This window comes from Pan paniscus, chromosome 18 (assembly GCF_029289425.2).
Source record: "Pan paniscus chromosome 18, NHGRI_mPanPan1-v2.0_pri, whole genome shotgun sequence".
Taxonomy (NCBI): domain Eukaryota; kingdom Metazoa; phylum Chordata; class Mammalia; order Primates; family Hominidae; genus Pan; species Pan paniscus.
Window position 1 is genome coordinate 57,126,796 of NC_073267.2, and position 22,820 is coordinate 57,149,615.

At 39.0% G+C, this 22,820-nt stretch overlaps 1 protein-coding gene across 4 annotated transcripts in view; it reads left to right on the forward strand.

Moving 5' to 3' along the window:
* The window catches only part of PHKB (phosphorylase kinase regulatory subunit beta), a 240,443-nt gene that overhangs the window by 212,417 nt on the left and 5,206 nt on the right, over window positions 1-22,820 (forward strand). For all 4 annotated transcript variants that reach the window (XM_008973202.5, XM_003819794.6, XM_008973201.6 and 1 more), the window contains 2 exons: window positions 16,634-16,768; window positions 20,970-21,099. In XM_008973202.5, the coding sequence (XP_008971450.3) occupies window positions 16,634-16,768; window positions 20,970-21,099 (265 nt within the window). The remainder of the gene's footprint in view (window positions 1-16,633; window positions 16,769-20,969; window positions 21,100-22,820) is intronic.

Consider the following 22,820-nt stretch of genomic DNA (forward strand, 5'->3'; position numbering starts at 1 on the left):
ATCTCCGTACATGGTATAAAAGTACTCTATTGTCACACACTCAGGCATTGATCTGAGACAGACTGAGAAGTATAGGTTATAAGTCTTCCAAAGCACATTCTTTGAAATAAGTGTAGTAAGTGTTCAGGGAGCCTTTTCAAATGACAGCCATCCTTGCAGAGGTTTCAACAAAGCCTTAGAGTGAAGGTAAACAGTTTCCCAAGATTTTACACTGCTGTGTTTTTCAGTCTATAGTAGTTTTTCCTTTACTGCTTATTCAGCATTTTAAGCTAATTTAGGTCCTCTACAAATCTCATGTAATTCCCTTTCTTGAATTCAACTCTAACCTGATGCTTCTTTCTATTCATGGGAATGGATATTTATTCTAAAAATAGCATTCTTTCTGTTTTTATATCTGTTACTCTGTATGTTCGGTGCTTTCCATGAGAAATGACATACCATTTTTCCTTATACTGTGTTACCCAAAGTAAAAATGTCAGGTGGCAACATGTGACTTAGTATTTAACAGTCAACTGACTCATAAAGAAATTTGCTATGAAACCTTAATTATTCACCGTCCTGAAACTCATTCTGGAATTGTGGCATTATATTCTCATTGCGAGTATTAATAGTGTCCCTGCCTGACTTATGATGTACATTTCACTCTTATGTGGGTCTCACGAGATCAGTTCTAACCACTGGGACTATTTCAGTTGGGGAGCAATCTGGTATTTTTTTTTTTATTAAGGAGTGATTTATTTAAGAAATTTCCTTCTGCTAAGGATAGGAACTAGATCTCGTATTACTTCCCGTCTGTCTTACAGTCTCTTTCATCAGAGATACTCAATAAATATTGGATTGTTTAACATACGGTATATAAGCAGAGTCAGGTGGTTTGCTTTGAGCTAGTAATGTGGAATTTAGTAATAGCAAAAAGAAAGCATGTCTCTGTACTCTTAGAGAAGTAAATGGCTCTTAATTTTGATAAACATACTTGATTTTGTGCCACATGATATTGGAATTAAGTATAAAAGAAGATTTAATTAAATCACCAAGTTAAACAGGGCCTTGTTTTTATGAAAGTCCATTCATATATACAGAAGATATCAGGATGTAGCACTTTTCTCCACGGAGTTATTAATGGAATGGTGTAATTAATCATATCAGAGTATAGGACAGGTTGCCTTACAATCATACATCTCTTAGCAGTGTTTCCAGTAACGATCTAAGAGGAGACAAGTTTAAATAATGTGATCATTGAACTCAAAAGATCACTCTAGTAAACCATCCTCCTTCTCTTCCTCCATCACTATAGCCACAAATATTATTCATTGAATATCCGTTATATGCTAAGCAATGAATAATAGAAGAAGAATAAAAATTCTTCACATATATTATCTGTTTTAATCCCTACAACAACTTTGAAGTAGGCACTAGAACCACCATTTTACAACAAAGAAATTGAGATTTGGAGAGTGTACATGGGCTGTCTTTGTCAGTAAGTGGAAGAACTGGGATTTACACTCAGGTCTGCCTGACTCCAGTGTTCTTATTCTTCAGTCTTGAGTACTTTCTGCATGTTTTTGCTTCTGTATACTATTGCCATTATCTCACAGAAACAGGCTTTAGTGTTTATTTCTAAAACTTTATGGCCTTTATGATCTCTCATACATGATTTCAATTTATGATCCCTATTGTATTCAAGTTCATGTAGTAACTATGATGTGCCAGATGCCAGATTTTTATTTTTTTTGGTCTTTTGTCTGCCAGGCCTCCAATCTAGGATCAGTACTGTTGAGCATTTTACAGTGTAAGGAACTTGAGTAGGTACAAGTTAACAGACCGAATAAATGAGATTTTGCACCTTTATTCATCACAAGACAGAGAAAATGGGATGATTCTAAGTTGGCCGCTTGTATACTACAGTAGATATATTGTGTTCGTGCAAAAGTAATCATGGTTTTTGCCATTGAAAGTAGTGGCTGAAACCACAAATGCTTTGCACTAACCTAATATTAAGATGCTATGAAAAGTTCAGAGAAGTCTAGAGCAGACTTTTCACTTCCTTGTAATATTCTAGGATACCTCTGGCAAATACAGAGCCTCATTATGTTAACCACACAAAAAAAGCTTTCTGAAATGTAAACCTGCCTGTTGCTGCATCAACATTGGTTTAGGAGGCAAAGCATAAGAATAATTTGAAATTATATTTTGTCATACTTTCAAGGTCAGTATTTGCAGAGGAAATAATATTTTCCTGAAGACTAACCCGTCTTTGTAGGTCCAGGGCAGATGTCATTGTTCGAAGTTAACAGCCAGTCCAAAATGTGTGAGCTAGTGAATATGCACTGAACCCTTGGTACTGTTTACTGGAACCAGCAAAGATAGAGACACAGGGATAAGGACAAATGGTAGACAGTTGCCGCGTAACTCCTCTACGGAAAATCTTCCACCTCCCCTAAGGCAAAACCACCCCTGCCACTGAATTCAGCTCTCTGGATAACACCAATTTGAGAGTTACAAGTGGAAAGCCTTGAATTTTATTCCCATTTCTGCCAGTAACTTAAGTGACTATCTCAGGCAAATGAGTTCCCCTTTCTTATGTTCAGAGGAAGAGATCTAATGTTTGCTGAGGGCCCATTTTCTAGGTGCTTGCCCTTTGGGTTATCTCAGATAATCCTCAACAAAAACTCTGTAAGTTTACACACAAGCTGCTTGAAATTCTGCAAAATTAGATAACTTTCCCAAGGTCACAGGCCAAGAACCAGGATTTGGAACTAGTGTGAGTGATGCAGAGTTCATGCTCCCCAACCCCTCTTCCACCCCTGTTACCCTGGTCAGTAACAGCGGGGCTATCCCTGCTTTGGTGTCCTCGTTGGATGTGGTGATTCTGGGTAAAAAATGTGAAGATGTTTTGCAAGGGCAGAGCTTCAACATTATCACTGTGGTATTTGATAATTTGAGGTCTTCTCCCCATGACATTTGGAGAACAGCTCCATCTGAGGATTGCTTTTTACACACCACAAATCTCAAGGTGCCGTAGGAGGAACCTCCCTCTTCTCCCAACACACACACACACACACACACACACACACACACACACACACACACACACACACACACTCTCTCTCTCTCTCTCTCTGTCTCCATCTCACTCATTCTTGTCTTCTGGTCCTAGGTTTGCAAAGGCCGTGTGCTCTCACAAGAGAAGTTCACCTTGGAGGAGGGGGCCCTTTCAGCCATGGTTGAGGCCCCTGTAGGCCCAGTGGAATGATCCCAAAGCATCTCATATGGAAACTCCATCTCAGAATCCCATTGGGATGATCTCTTGCCATCTAACATGATGTCACCTCTCCGTCACCTGGTAGACACTCACGACACCTGTGGCAAACACCCTAAAATCCCTTCAGACCTACGCCCACAGCACTCTTCCACCACAGTAATAAAGGCTTGGGAATGCTGTTTCTGCCCTAGGGATATCAGACAACTTCAGATAACTGTCATCCTGTCTGTGGGGCTTGTGATAGTGCCCCTCTGAAGAGTAAAAAGATACTTTTGTGTCTTCTATGTTTTTATTAGACTTCATCCTCAATAAATTATACTAAGGCCTCAACCCCTTTAAGTGAATGGGCCCCTTGCATATTTGTTTATTAGCAGCAGCAAATACATACTCAGTATGTTTCTTTACAGATTTTACCTTGAATTAGTCCCTGGAAGGTTTTTAGTTTGCTTAAAATTGGTGAGCAAATTATTCATTTATAAAGTCTTTGAATGTCAAATTTCCTATAAATTGTTGAACATGTAACTGTTTCTGAGTTAGTCCTTTGTGTATTGTAGTGGTTGTAGCACAATTTTAAAAGAAAGGGAGGGGATTTATAGAATGTATTCTTTTTTTACTGCCTTATGGTACAATAAGCACATCAGACTCATTCTTACTTGGCTTTTTGCTATTGTTTCTCTCTTTTAAATGTTAATTATGATTAAAGAGATTGATTGATTGGTCATGTTTTGATACCATATTCTTCTTGGATGCCAGCATTCACTAGACTGAATGGCCGTAAGAAATAAGAACATTTGCCTTAATCATGGTACATCTTAACCAGAATTCCCTTGCATTGAGTATACTTTTATCTCAGGTTTAACTACTCTTAGTGTTTTTTTAAATTTTATTTATTTGCATTACCCACTACTTCAATTGCTTTTAAGCCAATAGCACCATTTCTCTTTTCTCTTTTTTCCAAGGTTAATCTTGCCAATGCAATTTCTTCAACTTTACTGCTATCAGGCACTCCAGTGAACAAAATTAACCTGCTCACAGGAATGGTATTCTGGTCTGATAATGATTTGATTTGCTGTCTCATTATTGATTTGTACTTCAGCTTTCCTGTTGAAATAGATCAAGTTCCTGACAGGCCCATTACTGTAAAGACCTCCAATCAACTGCTTTCTGCTGCAGGTCTGTCAGTCAAGCTTTACTTAGAGATAACCCCAGAGGATATGTGTTATCAAGTCTTTTTCATCTCTGCTTTTCATACTGCCAGAGCATCCTCTGTAAGCAATTATGATCCAGACGTACCTTGTCCTCTGATGCCCGAAACTATATCTGTGGATCACACATCCGAAGCTTAGAGAGAGCCATTGTTGTCATAGATAGCAGACTATAACATTGCTTATGCACTAAAGGAAAGAGAAAATAATTACAGCACCAAGTTCATTAGCACGCTTCTGATACTCATTCTGAGGTCTTTGCTTTTGACATTTGATATGAGGTAAGGAGGTGAGACGATGAAGCTCCCCAACCTCTATTCTATTGTGATTGGATCAGTGATAGAGGGAATCCACATCCTTCAGTCACCAAACAGATAGCTCAGTTTGCCTCATCAAATTGTATTCCTCTCCATATTAATATGAATCAAGCAAAAAAAGTCCCTTCTTGCAACTTTCCCATCGTCTGTCATTTGGTGTGTCAGCTCTGGCTTCCGTAACAAAATGCCATAGATGGAATGGCTTAAACACAGAAATTTATTTTCTCACAATCTGCAGGCTGGAAAGGCCAAGGTCAGGGTCCCTCCCGATTTGGTTTCTGGTGAGGGCTCTCCTCCTGGCTTGCAGATGGCTGCCTTCTGTGTCCTGTGTCCTCTGATGGAGAGAGAGAGCTCTGTGGTATATCTTCTTATAAGGGTACTAATCCCAGCATAAGGGCCCCAACCTCATGACCTCATCTAAACCTGATTACCTCCCAAAGACCCAATCTCCAGATACCATTACACTGGAGTTAGGGCTTCAACATATGAATTTGGAGGGGGAGAAAGAATTCAGTCCATAGAATATGGCTTAGTTAAATGCACAAAATCATCTAATCTTTTTTTTATATATACTTTAAGTTTTAGGTTACATGTGCACAATGTGCAGCTTTGTTACATATGTATACATCTGCCATGTTGGTGTGCTGCACCCATTAACTCCTAATGCTATCCCTACCCCCTCCCCCGACCCCACAACAGTCCCCGGAGTGTGATATTCCCCTTCCTGTGTCCATGTGTTCTCATTGTTTAGTTCCCACCTATGAGTGAGAACATACGGTGTTTGGTTTTTTGTTCTCGCGATAGTTTGCTGAGAATGATGGTTTCCAGTTTCATCCATGTCCCTACAAAGGACCTGAACTCTTCATTTTTTATGGCTGCATAGTATTCCATGGTGTATATGTGCCACATTTTCTTAATCCAGTCTATCGTTGTTGGACATTTGGGTTGATTCCAAGTCTTTGCTATTGTGAATAGTGCCACAATAAACATATGTATGCATGTGTCTTTATAGCAGCATGATTTATATCCTTTGGGTATATACCCAGTAATGGGATGGCTGGGTCAAATGGTATTTCTAGTTCTAGATCCCTGAGGAATCGCCACACTGACTTCCACAGTGGTTGAACTAGTTCAGAGTCCCACCAACAGTGTAAAAGTGTTCCTCTTTCTCCACATCCTCTCCAGCACCTGTTGTTTCCTGACTTTTTAATGATCACCACTCTAACTGGTGTGAGATGATATCTCATTGTGGTTTTGATTTGCATTTCTCTGATGGCCAGTGATGATGAGCATTTTTTCATGTGTTTTTTGGCTGCATAAATGTCTTCTTTTGAGAAGTGTCTGTTCATGTCCTTCGCCCACTTTTTGATGGGGTTGTTTGTTTTTTTCTTGTAAATTTGTTTGAGTTCATTGTAGATTCTGGATATTAGCCCTTTGTCAGATGAGTAGGTTGCAAAAATTTTCTCCCATTCTGTAGGTTGCCTGTTCACTCTGATGGTAGTTTCTTTTGCTGTGCAGAAGCTCTTTAGTTTAATTAGATCCCATTTGTCAATTTTGTCTTTTGTTGCCATTGCTTTTGGTGTTTTAGACATGCAGTCCTTGCCCATGCCTGTGTCCTGAATGGTATTGCCTAGGTTTTCTTCTAGGGTTTTTATAGTTTTAGGTCTAACATGTAAGTCTTTAATCCATCTTGAATTGATTTTTGTATAAGGGGTAAGGAAGGCATCAAATTTCAGCTTTCTACATATGGCTAGCCAGTTTTCCCAGCCCCATTTATTAAATAGGGAATACTTTCCCCATTGCTTGTTTTTCTCAGGTTTGTCAAAGATCAGATGGTTGTAGATCTGCAGCATTATTTCTGAGGGCTCTGTTCTGTTCCATTGGTCTATATCTCTGTCTTGGTACCAGTACCATGCTGTTTTGATTACTGTGGCCTTGTAATATAGTTTGAAGCAGGTAGTGTGATGCCTCCAGCTTTGTTCTTTTGGCTTAGGATTGACTTGGCAATGCGGGCTCTTTTTCGGTTCCATATGTACTTTAAAGAAGTTTTTTCCAATTCTGTGAAAAAAGTCATTGGTAGCTTGATGGGGATGGCATTGAATCTATAAATTACCTTGGGCAGTATGGCCATTTTCATGATATTGATTCTTCCTACCCATGAGCATGGAATGTTCTTCCATTTGTTTGTGTCCTCTTTTATTTCATTGAGCAGTGGTTTGTAGTTCTCCTTGAAGAGGTCCTTCACATTCCTTGTAAGTTGAATTCCTAGGTATTTTATTCTCTTTGAAGCAATTGTGAATGGGAGTTCACTCATGATTTGGCTCTCTGTTTGTCTGTTATTGGTGTCTAAGAATGCTTGTGATTTTTGCACATTGATTTTGTATCCTCAGACTTTGCTGAATTTGCTTATCAGCTTAAGGAGATTTTGGGCTAAGACAATGGGGTTTTCTAGATATCCAATCATGTCATCTGCAAACAGGGACAATTTGACTTCCTCTTTTCCTAATTGAATATCCTTTATTTCCTTCTCCTGCCTAATTGCCCTGGCCAGAACTTCCAACACTATGTTGAATAGGAGTGGTGAGAGAGGGGATCCCTGTCTTGTGCCCATTTTCAAAGGGAATGCTTCCAGTTTTTGCCCATTCAGTATGATATTGGCTGTGGGTTTGCATAGATAGCTCTTATTATTTTGAGATACGTCTCATCAATACCTAATTTATTGAGAGTTTTTAGCATGAAGTGTTGTTGAATTTTGTCAAAGGCCTTTTCTGCATCTATTGAGATAATCATGTGGTTTTTGTCTTTGGTTCTGTTTATATGCTGGATTACATTTATTGATTTTCGTATGTTGAACCAGCCTTGCATCCCAGGGATGAAGCCCACTTGATCATGGTTGATAAGCTTTTTGATGTGCTGCTGGATTCAGTTTGCCAGTATTTTATTGAGGATTTGTGCGTCAATGTTCATCAAGGATATTGGTCTAAAATTCTCTTTTTTGGTTGTGTCTCTGCCAGGCTTTGGTATCAGGATGATGCTGGCCTCATAAAATGAGTTAGGGAGGATTCCCTCTTTTTCTATTGATTGGAATAGTTTCAGAAGGAATGGTACCAGCTCCTCTTTGTACCTCTGGTAGAATTTGTCTGTGAATCCATCTGGTCCTGGACTATTTTTGGTTGGTAAGCTATTAATTTTTGCCACAATTTCAGAGCCTGTTATTAGTCTATTCAGAGATTCAGGTTCTTCCTGGTTTAGTCTTGGGAGGGTGTATGTGTCGAGGAATTTATCCATTTCTTCTAGATTTTCTAGTTTATTTGCGTAGAGATGTTTGTAGTATTCTCTGACGGTAGTTTATATTTCTGTGGGATTGGTGGTGATATCCCCTTTGTCCTTTTTTATTGCGTCTATTTGATTCTTTTCTCTTTTCTTCTTTATTAGTCTTGCTAGCGGTCTATCAGTTTTGTTGATCTTTTCAAAAAACCAGCTCCTGGATTCATTAATTTTTTTGAAGGGTTTTTTGTGTCTCTATTTCCTTCAGTTCTGCTCTGATTTTAGTTATTTCTTGCCTTCTGCTAGCTTTTGAATGTGTTTGCTCTTGCTTTTCTAGTTCTTTTAATTGTGATGTTAGGATGTCAATTTTGGGTCTTTCCTGCTTCCTCTTGTGGGCATTTAATGCTATAAATTTCCCTGTACACACTGCTTTGAATGTGTCCCAGAGATTCTGGTATGTTGTGTCTTTGTTCTCATTGGTTTCAAAGAACATCCGTATTTCTGCCTTTATTTTGTTATTTACCGAGTAGTCATTCAGGAGCAGGTTGTTCAGTTTCCATGTAGTTGAGCGGGTTTGAGTGAGTTTCTTAATCCTGAGTTCTAGTTTGATTGCACTGTGGTCTGAGAAACAGTTTGTTATAATTTCTGTTCTTTTACATTTGCTGAGGAGTGCTTTACTTCCAACTATGTGGTCAATTTTGGAATAGGTGTGGTGTGGTGCTGAAAAAAATGTATATTCTGTTGATTTGGGGTGGAGAGTTCTGTAGATGTCTATTAGGTCCACTTGGTGCAGAGCTGAGTTCAATTCCTGGGTATCCTTGTTAACTTTCTGTCTTGTTGATCTGTCTAATGTTGACAGTGGGGTGTTAAAGTCTCCCATTTTTACTGTGTGGGAGTCTAAGTCTCTTTGTAGGTCACTAAGGACTTGCTTTATGAATCTGGGTGCTTCTATGTTGGGTGCATATATATTTAGGATAGTTAGCTCTTCTTGTTGAATTGATCCCTTTACCATTATGTAATGGCGTTCTTTGTCTCTTTTGATCTTTGTTGGTTTAAAGTCTGTTTTATCAGAGACTAGGATTGCAACCCCTGCCTTTTTTTGTTTTCCATTTGCTTGATAGATCTTCCTCCATCCCTTTATTTTGAGCCTATGTGTGTCTCTGCACATGAGATGGGTTTCCTGAATACAGCACACTGATGGGTCTTGACCCTTTATCCAGTTTGCCAGTCTGTGTCTTTTAATTGGAGCATTTAGCCCATTTACATTTAAAGTTATTATTGTTATTTGTGTATTTGGTTCCATCATTATGATGTTAGCTGGTTATTTTGCTCGTTAGTTGATGCAGTTTCTTCCTAGCCTTGATGGTCTTTACATTTTGGCATGTTTTTGCAGTGTCTGGTACCAGTTGTTCCATTCCATGTTTAGTGCTTCCTTCAGGAGCTCTTTTAGGGCAGGCCTGGTGGTGACAAAATCTCTCAGCATTTGCTTGTCTGTAAAGTATTTTATCTCTCCTTCACTTATGAAGCTTAGTTTGGCTGGATATGAAATTCTGGGTTGAAAATTCTTTTCTTTAAGAATGTTCAATATTGGCCCCCACTCTCTTTTGGCTTGTATTCTGCTTAGAGATCCGCTGTTAGTCTGATGGCCTTCCCTTTGTGGGTTACCCGACCTTTCTCTCTGGCTGCCCTTAACATTTTTTCTTTCATTTCAACTTTGGTGAATCTGACAATTATGTGTCTTGGAGTTGCTCTTCTCAAGGAGTATCTTTGTGGCGTTCTCTGTATTTCCTGGATCTGAATGTTCGTCTGCGTTGCTAGATTGGGGAAGTATTGTCCTGGATAATATCCCTCAGAGTGTTTTCCAACTTGGTTCCATTCTCCCCGTCACTTTCAGGTACACCAATCAGACGTAGATTTGCTCTTTTCACATAGTCCCATATTTCTTGGAGGCTTTCTTTGTTTCTTTTTATTCTATTTTCTCTAAACTTCTCTTCTCGCTTCATTTCATTCATTTCGTCTTCCATCACTGATACCCTTTCTTGCACTTGATCGCATCGGCTCCTGAGGCTTCTGCATTCTTCACATAGTTCTCGAGCCTTGGCTTTCAGCTCCATCAGCTCCTTTAAGGACTTCTCTGCGTTGGTTATTCTAGTTATCCATTCGTCTAATCTTTTTTCACAGTTTTTAACTTCTTTGCCATTGGTTTGAATTTCCTCCTGTAGCTCGGAGTAGTTTGATCGTCTGAAGCCTTCTTCTCTCAGCTCATCAAAGTCATTCTCTGTCCAGCTTTGTTCCGTTGCTGGTGAGGAGCTGCATTCCTTTGGAGGAGGAGAGGTGCTCTGCTTTTTAGAGTTTCCAGTTTTTCTGCTCCATTTTTTTCCCCATCTTTGTGGTTTTATCTACTTTTGATCTTTGATGATGGTGATGTACAGAAGGGTTTTTGGTGTGGATGTCCTTTCTGTTTGTTAGTTTTCCTTCTAACAGACAGGACCCTCAGCTGCAGGTCTGTTGGAGTTTGCTAGAGGTCCACTCCAGACCCTGTTTGCCTGGGTATCAGCAGCAGTGGCTGTAGAACAGCGGATCTTGGTGAACCGCAAATGCTGCTGCCTGATCATTCCTCTGGAAGTTTTGTCTCAGAGGAGTACCCGGCCGTGTAAGGTGTCATTCTGCCCCTACTGGGGGGTGCCTCCCAGTTAGGCTGCTCGGGGGTCAAGGACCTACTTGAGGAGGCAGTCTGCCTGTTCTCAGATCTCCAGCTGTGTGCTGGGAGAACCACTGCTCTCTTCAAAGCTGTCAGACAGGGACATTTAAGTCTTCAGAGGTTACTGCCGTCTTTTTGTTTGTCTGTGCCCTGCCCCCAGAGGTGGAGCCTACAGAGGCAGGCAGGCCTCCTTGAGCTGTGGTGGGCTCCACCCAGTTGGAGCTTCCTGGCTGCTTTGTTTACCTAATCAAGCCTTGGCAATGGCAGGCACCCCTCTCCCACCCTCGCTGCCACCTTGCAGTTTGATCTCAGACTGCTGTGCTAGCAATCAGCGAGACTCCGTGGGCATAGGACCCTCCGAGCCAGGTGTGGGATATAATTTCCTGGTGTGCCGTTTTTTAAGCACGTTGGAAAAGCGCAGTATTAGGGTGGGAGTGACCCGATTTTCCAGGTGCTGTCTGTCACCCCTTTCTTTGACTAGGAAAGGGAACTCCCTGACCCCTTGTGCTTCTCGAGTGAGGCAATGCCTCGCCCTGCTTCGGCTCGCGCACGGTGCGCTTCACCCACTGTCCTGCACCCACTGTCTGGCACTCCCTAGGGAGATGAACCCGGTACCTCAGATGGAAATGCAGAAATCCCCCGTCTTCTGCATCGCTCACGCTGGGAACTGTAGACTGGAGCTGTTCCTATTCGGCCATCTTGGCTCCACCTCCAATCATTTGTTTAACAGCAAACTTAGCAGATCCTTGTATTATCTTGAAATCTTAAAATGATTATTTTTAAAAAAATTATTTTTTCCAAGGATCAGTTCTATTCTGTATGCCTTTTTTTTTTTTCCAGAAAATTCAGCTGGTCAGGTGCAGTGTCTTATACTTGTAATCCCAGCACTTTGAGGGGCCAAGGTGGATGAATCACTTGAGCCCAGGAGTTTGAGACCCGTTGGAACATGGCAAAACCCCTTCTCTACAAAAAAATTAAAAATTAGCTGGGTGTAGCAGTGCCTGCCTGTAGTCCCAGTTACTCGGGAGGGTGAGATGGGAGGATTGCTTGAGGTGGACATTGCAGTAAGCCAAGATCACACAGCTGCACTCCACCCTGGGCGACAAGTAAAACCATGTCTCAAAAAAAAATAAAATAAAATTTCAGGTGTTCTGGTTTACCACTGCTGTCAGATTTCCATGTACTTTATTTCATATTGTACTCCTTAATTGTGGTATATCGGAAAGAAACATGCCAATACACACACTGTATCCTTACTAGCCTCCAAACAAGAGTGTTTTTAGGCCGGGCGCGGTGGCCCACCCCTGTAATCCCAGCACTCTGGGAGGCCAAGGTAGGCGGATCACGAGGTCAGGAAATCAAGCCCATCCTGGCTAACACAGTGAAACCCCGTCTCTACTAAAAAAATACAAAAAATTAGCTGGGTGTAGTAGCGGGCGCCTGTAGTCCCAGCTACTCAGGAAGCTGAGGCAGGAGAATGGCGTGAGCCCGGGAGGCAGAGCTTGCAGTGAGCCGAGATCGTGCCACTATACTCCAGCGCTCCAGCCTGGGTGACAGAGCAAGACTCCGTCTCAAAAAAAAAAAAAAAAAAAAAAAAAAAAGAGTGTTTTTAAAAGGATAAGCTTATTCCCAGAACTGTCTGAAGAATACTAACATTCCCTTTTGCGCTTTTCCAGCAGTCCCAAAGAATTCATTGTCCTCAAGTCAAACCTGGTTATATATGAAGGTTGATTTGGTCAGTCGTGTGTATCTACCACTTTCTCATTTGCTTGTTGGCGAGTAGAGCATCTCTGGCTCTTACACAGACTGAATGTATAAGACTCTGGGCCATCCATAACCTTCATTATTTTGACCTTCCACATTTTCTTTCTTTTGCCCTTTGTTCCTTCCTTCCTTCCTTCCTTCCTCCTTCTTCCTTCCTTCCTTCCATCCATCCATCTTTTCCTTTCCCTATTTTGTATTTAAATGCTTTTGTACTGGCGAGGCACAGTGGCTTACGCCTGTAATCCCAGCACCTCGGAGGCCGAGGTGGGTGGATCACGAGGTTAGGAGTTCAAGACCAGCCTGTCCAACATGGTGAAACTTCGTCTATACTAAAAATACAAAAATTAGCTGGGTGTGGTGGCGCACGCCTGTAATCCCAGCTACTCAGGAGACTTAGGCAGGAGAATCACTTTAACCTGGGAGCCAGAGGTTGCGGTGAGCCAAGATCACGCCATTGCACTCCAGCCTGGGTGACAGGGCAAGACTCCTCCTCAAAAAGAAAAAAAAAAAATGCTTTTGTACTAAAATTATCAAATCAGATTTTATGGCCTTGTCATTGGGAATGAGGGATAATTAGCCTGATTTTCCTATGTCCTTCTTTATTAGTAGTCCTACAAATGGATAAAATGTCTTTGATATTCTTAACTGTGTTACTCCTTGGTAATTTACTTTCTGTAGATTTCTGACTGCTATTAATAGTTTTATAGTTTATGTCTAAGGCTGTTTTGCTGTTTTTGTTTGAAGAATTCCAAGGTATAAAAAGATTAGTTTGACCAACAATTTTAATGAATAAATGTGGTTTTTTTTCTTTTTCTTTTTTTTTTTTTTGAGACAGAGTCTCACTCTGTTGCCCAGGCTGGAGTGCAGTGGCGTGATCTCGGCTCACTGCAAGCTCCGCCTCCTGGGTTCACACCATTCTCCTGCCTCAGCCTCCTGAGTAGCTGGGACTACAGGCGCCTGCCACCACACCTGGCTGATTTTTTGTATTTTTAGTGGAGACAGGGTTTCACTGTGTTAGCCAGGATGGTCTCAATCTCCTGACCTCATGATCCGCCGCCTCAGCCTCCCAGAGTGCTGGGATTACCGGCACGAGCCACTGTACCCAGCCAATAAATGTATTTTAATAATATGACAGATTGTATTTATTTGTGCTTGAATGAGTGAAAAACCTTCTTTCTTTGATGATTTTTGAGAACAGTGTTGTCAATAATTTGCCCATAAAACTGCTGAGATTTTGTAAATGGAAGTCTAAGGGAAAACATTAAGGTCTCCAGCTATCTTTATGCGTGATACTAAGGATTTTAAAAGATAAATGTGATAAACTATGTTTAGTTTTAATAACTCAAGTTAGTGGCAGAGTTTAAAAAGTAAGCCTTTTAAAAATAAAAATGTTATTTATTTTAGAAGATACCTCCTGAAGTTAATTGACTGTGACACTTGCTTAAGTAACTCCAAGACTTGAATTAAAAATTTGCGTTACCTTCCTCTAAACTGAGTTTAAGAAATCACATAACAATAATTTACTAACATTTTTATGAGTCTTTAACATTTCAGAGCCTTTTTATAGACATTATTTGTTCCTCAAAATAATTTCATGAAGTAAGTTCAATGAGCAATAGTAGTATTCCCATTTGAAAAATAATCTGCCAGTGGGGCACAGTTGGTAAGTGACAGAATTGGTTTTTAAGTCTGTCTTTGCTTTTCATTATGAAGAATTTTAAGTGTATAATTATAGACTTATTTGGTACATTCCCATGTACTCATTATTTAGTGGGTATAAGCAGTGCTTAGCTATTTGTATTTGCTATATTTGCTTTATCTTTTATTTTGCTATAGTATATTATGAAGCAAATCCCAGACATTTAACTTTTACCTGTGAGTATTTTAGTGAGTATATAGCTCTAAAAAAGGACATTATCTCAATAATCCCAATACCATTATCATACCCACCAAAATTAGCAGTAATTTTTTAAATATCACCAGATACTCAATTCTTACTTAAATTTCTCTGGGTTATCCCCGAAATGACTTTTTACAGTTGGTCTGTTTTTGAATCATGACATAAAACAAGACTCATGGTATTAGTGGTTATGTCTCTTAAATCACTTCATCTATAACAGGAAATCCCACTTTCCTTTTCATTCCATTGACTTATTGAGGAGACCAACAGGCAGGTCTTTCGATGTTTAATTCGGTATTCCTTCTGTTATCCTAAGCTGCCTCAAATGTAAGTTTTAAATCTAAGTAAAGAAATGAATAAAATAAATAAATAAAATAAGTAGAAGACAATTCTATGCCTGGTCTATAAAATAAAAATATAACTTTTCGTTTTAAAGAAGAGGCCCACTGAGTAGTTTATTGTAACTAAAATGTTGCTGTAATAGCTAATTTCATAAGCAGCTTTAACGTCAAAGCATCCAAAAGAACTATGTTCTTGTTACTTTTATGCTTGTGTAACATTTTTGCTAAATACAGTCAATAAGAATGAGGACGATGTAAAGAAAGCCTAGTCTTTGCCAGTAACATAGGTGTAGTCCAGTTTTTCTTTTCGACTGACAAGAGAAATATAAATGGTAAATCTTAATTCTGTTACATGTTCTGTTGTTGTATATAACAGGAAGCTTTCAGGCATTTGTTGTTTGTAAATACTTCATCTTTATTGCTCTTACCAATGAGCAGCTATTAAATATTCATTCCATAGTATCAACAATAATAGTATTGATTTCTAAAAATTAGTATGTTTCATCCTTGTGTATCTCTCATGCCCTTATAATCCGTCTCAGTGTTACCCTAGACTAAACTCCCAACTTCCAGAAATGGCAACAACAAACAATGGGGGAGAAGGTAGGAAGAGCTGAGAGTTGTCTGAGCTCAGGGCAGTGGAGGTTAGAACTGTCATAGAGCTTGATACATGTTACCCTGTGGCTTATGGCCTGGCCCATCAGGCCTGGTTGACACCCTCTCGGATCACCCGGTAAGGCTTAGCATTTTTTCTTACGGTTCTCTACATTGAGAGACATTAGTCATCCCATGAGGATGCATCACTGTTGTTTTGCAAACCAGCATTGGCAGAAAGAAGGACTTCAATCTTTTGAATACATCTACCCTAACATTTTCATCTCTGTACCTGCAATATCCTTGTAGGTTGCCTTTCAAGGAAGTGTATGAAGAGAAAGAGAAGGCATGGGGGAGAAAGGCAGCATGGGTGAATAAAGATGCATTCTTTCCAGATGCTCAGTTGCACTGCCTCTCTTTGTGCAGTGTTCACTGAAGGATTTAAGGATGAAGCATAGAAATCTGCTGTGTGAACTAATTCCCTGGCTTTTCCTAATGGTGTGTAAATTTCTCATTCCCTAAGGCACAGTATTATTTCCAGAGTTTTCTTTGGTTTTCATAACTAGTTTATCTGAGTTCTGTCCTCAGAATATAGTAAATGGAAGAAATGAGATGAATCTACAAAAATGCTTTTTAAAACCTCCTCAAAAAATTATTTACACATAAAATAATTAAATATTTTGGCTCTTCTGCAACCTATTGGTTAAAGTACATCTTTAATATACAACTATAACTAAGTTATAACTAATTGTGTCCTTATATTTCAAAGACAGGTACTTGTCTGTCTCCTCTCACCCCAAAGGAATGACTACAAAGTAAAGGAAATTGGTTTAAAACAAAAAGCTTGAGATTTCAGAGAAAGGAACATTTACATAATAGCATATCTCAGCCTATTTCTTGAAATGCATTGTTTCTCTCTAGCTCTCTTTCCTTTTTTTTTGGCATGTATCTAGTGTTAAGAAAATACAGTGTGGCAGCTGTTTATGTACAGAATAATACCACAATGGATGGGTAAAATCTCACTTGCTAAGAACCTAAGTACTTACCTATTTTAATGTTGTACAACCTCACCACCTGTGCAAGGGCAGGCCTCATTTTTAAGAGTCTGATCATGTCACATAATCTTGATGGAAGTAATTGTATCAACGGTTCAGGAAACTCAAATGGCCTCTTCTTCATTCTCCTTTGAATGGGTCAGTGCTATTAAGGGCATTACTGAGAGAAGCAGAAGGTGATTTTATTTCAAGAGTTATTGATTCATGCTTCCCCTGTTTTGTTTCAGGTGGATCATCCATGCCATGGAGTATGAACTTCAGATCCGTGGCGGAGACAAGCCAGCCTTGGACTTGTATCAGCTGTCACCTAGTGAAGTTAAACAGCTTCTGCTGGATATTCTGCAGCCTCAACAGAATGGAAGGTAATAAGGGCCCCTTGTTACCTACATGATACTCTGGATTTACAATAACATCATAATTTTTAGCTTGATATATCTATGAAATTGATAAGATATTAATAAGTAAAGTTCAACAGAGTGTCAGAGGCCACCCCACTAGATGGAAAGTGTAAACAGAAAGACCAATCAAAATGTCTGTCTTCAATTATTATTTTGCATTGATTTGAATTTTATGCTTTTTTTCCAGTATAGTTTATAAGCATTTCTTCATTTTTATTATTCTGTGCAAAATATAACACCTCATACCACTTTCTGAAGTCAGTTTCCTTTCTGAACCTTTGTGGCACTCACCATCTCCTCCCAGCATTTTGGCAGATAGGATTGGGTTTGGTAACATTATTTAAATATGTTGCCTGTGACTTTGTCTCCCTAAATAGACTTCAATGCTAAACCCTTTCCTAGACTTGTGCTAAGCTTACACTAAGAACAAAACAAATACTTGTGGATTGTGTTGACTTGAAGAACTTTTTTATTACAGAAATAGCTTTAATGTAAGTATTTAGGAAAGTATTTATTGAGTACATTTGTGCCTGGCATTTACCAAAGTGGTATAGTTATATGCCTAGAAAAATCTGCCTAGGCCTTTTACAAAAGCTGTCTTCCACAAAAGTAAATTTGAATAAATGGAAAGGCATCCTCGTTCTTAAATAGGAACATTCATGTTATAAAGATGTCAGTTGTAAATATAATTCAATTCCAATAACATTTCAACTAGCTGTTTTTATGAGGTTAAGACAAGTTAATAAAAACTTCATATGGAAAAACAAACATAAGAATAATCAGAAAAACATAAAAGAAGGACTTGCCCTGCTAGACATTAAAACATACTATAAAGCCTCTGTAATTAAAACAGTGTGATATTGGTGCACAACAGACAAATAGAAGAGTTGAACAGTATAGAAAGTCCAGAAATAGACCCCCAAGTATATATGGAAATTTAATGTGTGACAAAGGCCAAGGATGGACTTTTTAAATAGTGATGAGACAACTGGATAGCCATTTGCAAAAAGATATAATCACACCTGTAGTTTATACCACACATAAGAATACACTCCAAATAGATTAGAAATCTAAATGTAAAAATGAAATAATAGAAAACAAGAAGACATGGTTAAATTCCTTTTTACTCTTAGTATGGGAAAGACCTTCTAATAATGACTCAACCCAAGGACAACAAAAGAAAAAGTTAATAAGACTATATGAAAATTAAAAACAACACTTTGTATGGCAAAAAGTAGACAACCAATGTCAAAAGATAACTGAGAAACTGGAACAAAACATATGCCACAAAGAGCTTATAACCAAGAATTCTTAAAAATTGAGGGACAGACAACCAAAATCCCAAAGGAAAATGGGAAGAAACATTCTTACATACCCATGAGTCTATGCTAATATAAATAGACAAATGGGAGTGAAGAGACCTTTCTTATAATAGAATTCCAATTATAAGTGTAGATAGGATGACAAAAATAGACAAATACAATAGTTATCATTGTTGCCGGCAAAAACCATCATTGCATGGAAGTATGATGAAAAATGGAGAGTTTCATCATTCCAATGTGTTTCCATTCAAGATGCTTAAATTGTAAAGGAAAAAATAGTGATTTTACAGTGGAGAAACCCAGCTGACTCTACCTTAACCAAAAGATTAAGGTGAACATCGCCCGTAATAAGACACATCAAAATCATATATCCCCTGATATGATGCATTGAAAAGGGCATGATGGGCCGGGCATGGTGGCTCAAGCTTGTGATCCTAGCACTTTGGGAGGCTGGAGCAGGAGCGTCCTTTGAGCCCACGAGTTTGAGACTAGCCTGGGCAACATTCTGAGACCCCATCTCTATAAAAATAAGTAAATAAATAAGAAAAGTGCACAACATCACTTCTAGATACTCTTGCCAAAAATGCATAATCTCAGTCTATTCATCAGGAAACATCAGACCAACCTAAATTGAGGTACATCTTACAAAATAACTGACATTTCTAAAGTGTGAAGGTTATGAAAGATAAAGCACAACCAAGAAACTGCTAGAGGAGCCTCAGGAGACACGGAAACTAAACACCAATTCTGGATTGGATTCTGGATCAAAACAAGAATATTAGTGGTAAAATTGACAAAATTTGAATTAGATCCATAGATTAATTAATAGTATTGTATCATTGTTTACTTCCTGGTTTTATACTATAGTTATGTAAGATAACAAGAGTAGAGGAAGGCCAGGCACGATGGCTCACACCTGTGATCCCAACAATTTGGGAGGCTGAAGCAGGCAGATTGCTTGAGCCCAGGAGTTTGAGACCAGGCTGGGCAACATGGCAAGACCCCATCTCTACAAAAAACACAAAAATTAGCTGGATGTGGCGGCACATGCCTGTAGTTCCAGCTACTCAGGAGGCCGACGTGGGAGGATCACCTGAACCCAGTAAGTTGAGGCTGCAGAGTCGAGATTGCACCACCGCACTCCAGCCTCAGTGATAGAGTCAGACCCTGTCTCAAAAAAAAAAAAAAAAAAGGAAAAGAGAAGTTAAGTAAAGAGTATACAGGAACTTTATGGTTTATATTCATGACTTTTCTGTAAGTCTGAAATTTTTCAAAATGAAAAGACAAAAAATAAAGGATCTTTCAAAATAATTTTCTACCTCCATTATGAGTATTCTCATGTTTCTACTTTTTCTGTTGTCCTACGAAGTATCTCCTTTTTAAAGTATTAATCATAACTTCATATAACTCCAAAAACATATTTTTTAATTGACAAACAAAGGGAATGAGGGGAAAATAAAATGCAGGCAGTGGGGTATCCAGTTATCTAAAGTAAAACATCACCAAGGAACCCTTAGACGTTTGAGCTTTGTCACTTTGGTGAAACACTAAACCCAGCAATGCAAGCCTGTGCCTATTAAAAGAAATTTTATGTATCCAAAAATAGATGCCCCTCTTACCTATGTAGTGATAAATTTTCATTGGTCCTCTTTCTCCAGCGCAAACATGTCTTTTTCTGTTTACTGTATCCTGCATAGCTATTGTCATACCTAGAAATAGTGTTGGTCATGACATATTTCCCTTGTAATTGAGTATACATTTCACTCTGCTGTCTTTTAAAATACTAAGTGTAAAAAACGTGTATCTGGGCTGTGTGCCGTGGTTCATGCCTATAATCCCAGCACTTTGGGAGGCCAAGGCAGGAGGATTACTTGAGGCCAGGAGCTCAAGACCAGCCTGGACAACATAGCCAGACCCCATCTCAACAAAAAATTTAAAAATTAACCAGACATGGTAGTGCATGTCTGTAATCTTAGCCACTGGAAAGGCTGATGTGGGAGGATCGCTTGAGCCCAGGAGTTAGAGGTTGCAGTGAGCTATGATCGAGCCATTGCACTCCAGCCTGGGTGACACAGCAAGACCCTGTCAAATAAATAAATAAATAAATAAATAAATGTATCTGTCCTTTCTTCAACTTTTGCAAGAATATTTTTAGCAGTTTGTGAATGATGTATTGTATCTTTAAGATTTAATACTTAAATGCTTAATCCATGAAAATAAAAGATCTAAAATTTTGGTATATCACTACATTCTGTTATTATAATGTAAGATTTTATATCTTTTTTCAGCAAGAGAACTTTAGCTATGTCTAAATAGCAAACTTCTATAAGGTTTAAAATAAGGTAATTTTATTCTATATAAAATGCTTTTTCGAACATCATTTATTCATTCACTTTTTAAGTGTTTACTAAGCACCTTTCTGGGAGAGGTGTATAGGAGTGATCAAATCATATGATTTCCATGCCTTCATGGAGCTTACATTTTATTGTATGTGAAAACAACATCAAGTTATTATGAAATTCACAGCTGCTGCATTTTTAAAGGGAGCTGCTCTGTATACTTGAAAATCATTTGAGCATGTAGTAAGCAATTCATAGCTTACTTACAGGATAACATTTTGTCTGTTAAACTTTTTAGAATCTTGGAGACTTCCTCCTGTCCTGCCAGCCCTGTTTTCATTATGAAATATTTACTAGCCTCTGTAACACACGGAGATATGCATCATTGATGGGCTTTGGCTTTTATTTCTTACCCTATCAGAACAATTAGTTCATATTGAAAGCCCTGCTGTCTACCAGAACAAGCTTGTTCTTCAACTCTGAGACATTTGCCTTTTGTTACAGATGTTGGCTGAACAGGCGTCAGATCGATGGGTCTTTGAATAGAACTCCCACCGGGTTCTATGACCGAGTGTGGCAGATTCTGGAGCGCACGCCCAATGGGATCATTGTTGCTGGGAAGCATTTGCCTCAGGTAAAGCCTCACCACGTTCACATAAAGAAAGGAGACTTCGCAAAGGGTACTGAATCCTTTCCTCTTGCACTGCAAATAACTTTTCTCCTTTTCAGCGTTCTAAGAGTATTTTCAAAGAAGGAATGAAATACTAGAAAATAAGACGTCCAATCAATTGGATTGAAAAATTTTTTCCCCAATCTGAGTTACTTTTATTTTTCAAATTTAGTGTCCCTGTAGGCAGAAAAGGCTCACTTTACCAAATGGCTATATTGCTGGAAGTCATATTTAATAAAAAAAAATTGTTGGTATTGTCATATTTTAGATATTTTGAGGATATTCCTTTTTTAAAAATCACATAGCCAAACCTCTTGTTGAGCAAGCTGTCCTTCCTTTGTTTACTTACCAGCTTAGAGTTTCCTATATTGGCTTTACTTTAAGCGTGGGTACCCCTTCACTACCCCCAAGTGGTGGTGGGTCAGTGCTGGGGGGCCTCACAAACAGTAAAGCATGCATTGGAAAGACAGAACCAGAGCAGACCTAAGAAACAATGGGGCCTAGTAGTGCTGTGGATGAGGAAATCACCACTTAGGAATTGTGTTGAATGTGAAAAATGCAGTAACTTTTTAGGTCATTGGACAGACAATCACTTACTTCACTCCAGGTGTACCTTACCTGTGGTCCAAGTGAGTTAGTGCCCTCTCCTTCTGATGGTTTCCCATGTGATATACACTGGCCTGCTTCTTTGATGTGATTATTTAATCCTGGCATCTAAGTCATTCTACTTATACACAAAAGAGAAGGATTAGCCTTTTGGAAATAGAGTACTGTAATTGTTTTTAGTGTTGAAATCTCAACCAAATAAATTTTGATGTAGTTCTTTATACAAATAAAGTATTCTCAAAGGCACAGACCCACACTCATTTTGCTTGTATCTACCTAAGAGTGTCTCTGTAAGGACCCATAGGAAATTGGTAGTATTCTTTTCTTAGTCTTTGGTAAAGGGAACTGTGTGACTGGGAGGATGGTGTGGGCTCTTCCCTGGAACCCTTTTAAACCTTTCAAAGTCTGAATGCTGTGAATATATTACTTATTCAAAAAAATGCATAAAAACTTTTAAAAAGTATTTATACTGTTCACAGACTGCAAGTAGTTTCATTTGACTGTCAGTGCAGGGCCCAGCCCTCTCCTGGATGCCCTATGATTACTGTTCAGGAGCAGCACCATCTCTTGAGAGCAGAGAGCAGCGCCTCGTTGCTGGAGTTCAAACCCTCTGGCAAGGCCTCCTGTCTGCCTACCTGGGCAGTGCACGCTCACAACCACTTGTTAGCTTCTTTCCCAGCCCCCACTAATACTTACCAGATTTTCATTTAATTGTCTGGCAGTCTGGGCCACTTAACATGTAGTATCCTTGCTTTGCTAATATCCTCTCTTTGCTAAAAATAACAATAAGACAATAAATACATGTTAAGTATTTTTATGCACCAAGCACTTTTGTAAGTGCTCATTTAATCCATTAGACAATTTTTTGAGGCAGATGCTTTGTTATTAGTATTCCAGTTTGACAGAAGAGGACACAAACACAGATAAATGATTTCCTCAAGGTCACACATCTAGTAAGTAGCTGCCCCAGGGTGTGACCCCTGGCAGTGTAGCTGCTGAGCCTTTTCTCTTAACTTCTCTGCTACACTACTTACCCTAAGTCCTTTCAGAAGAGTAGGAAATAAGACAAGCTTGGTATC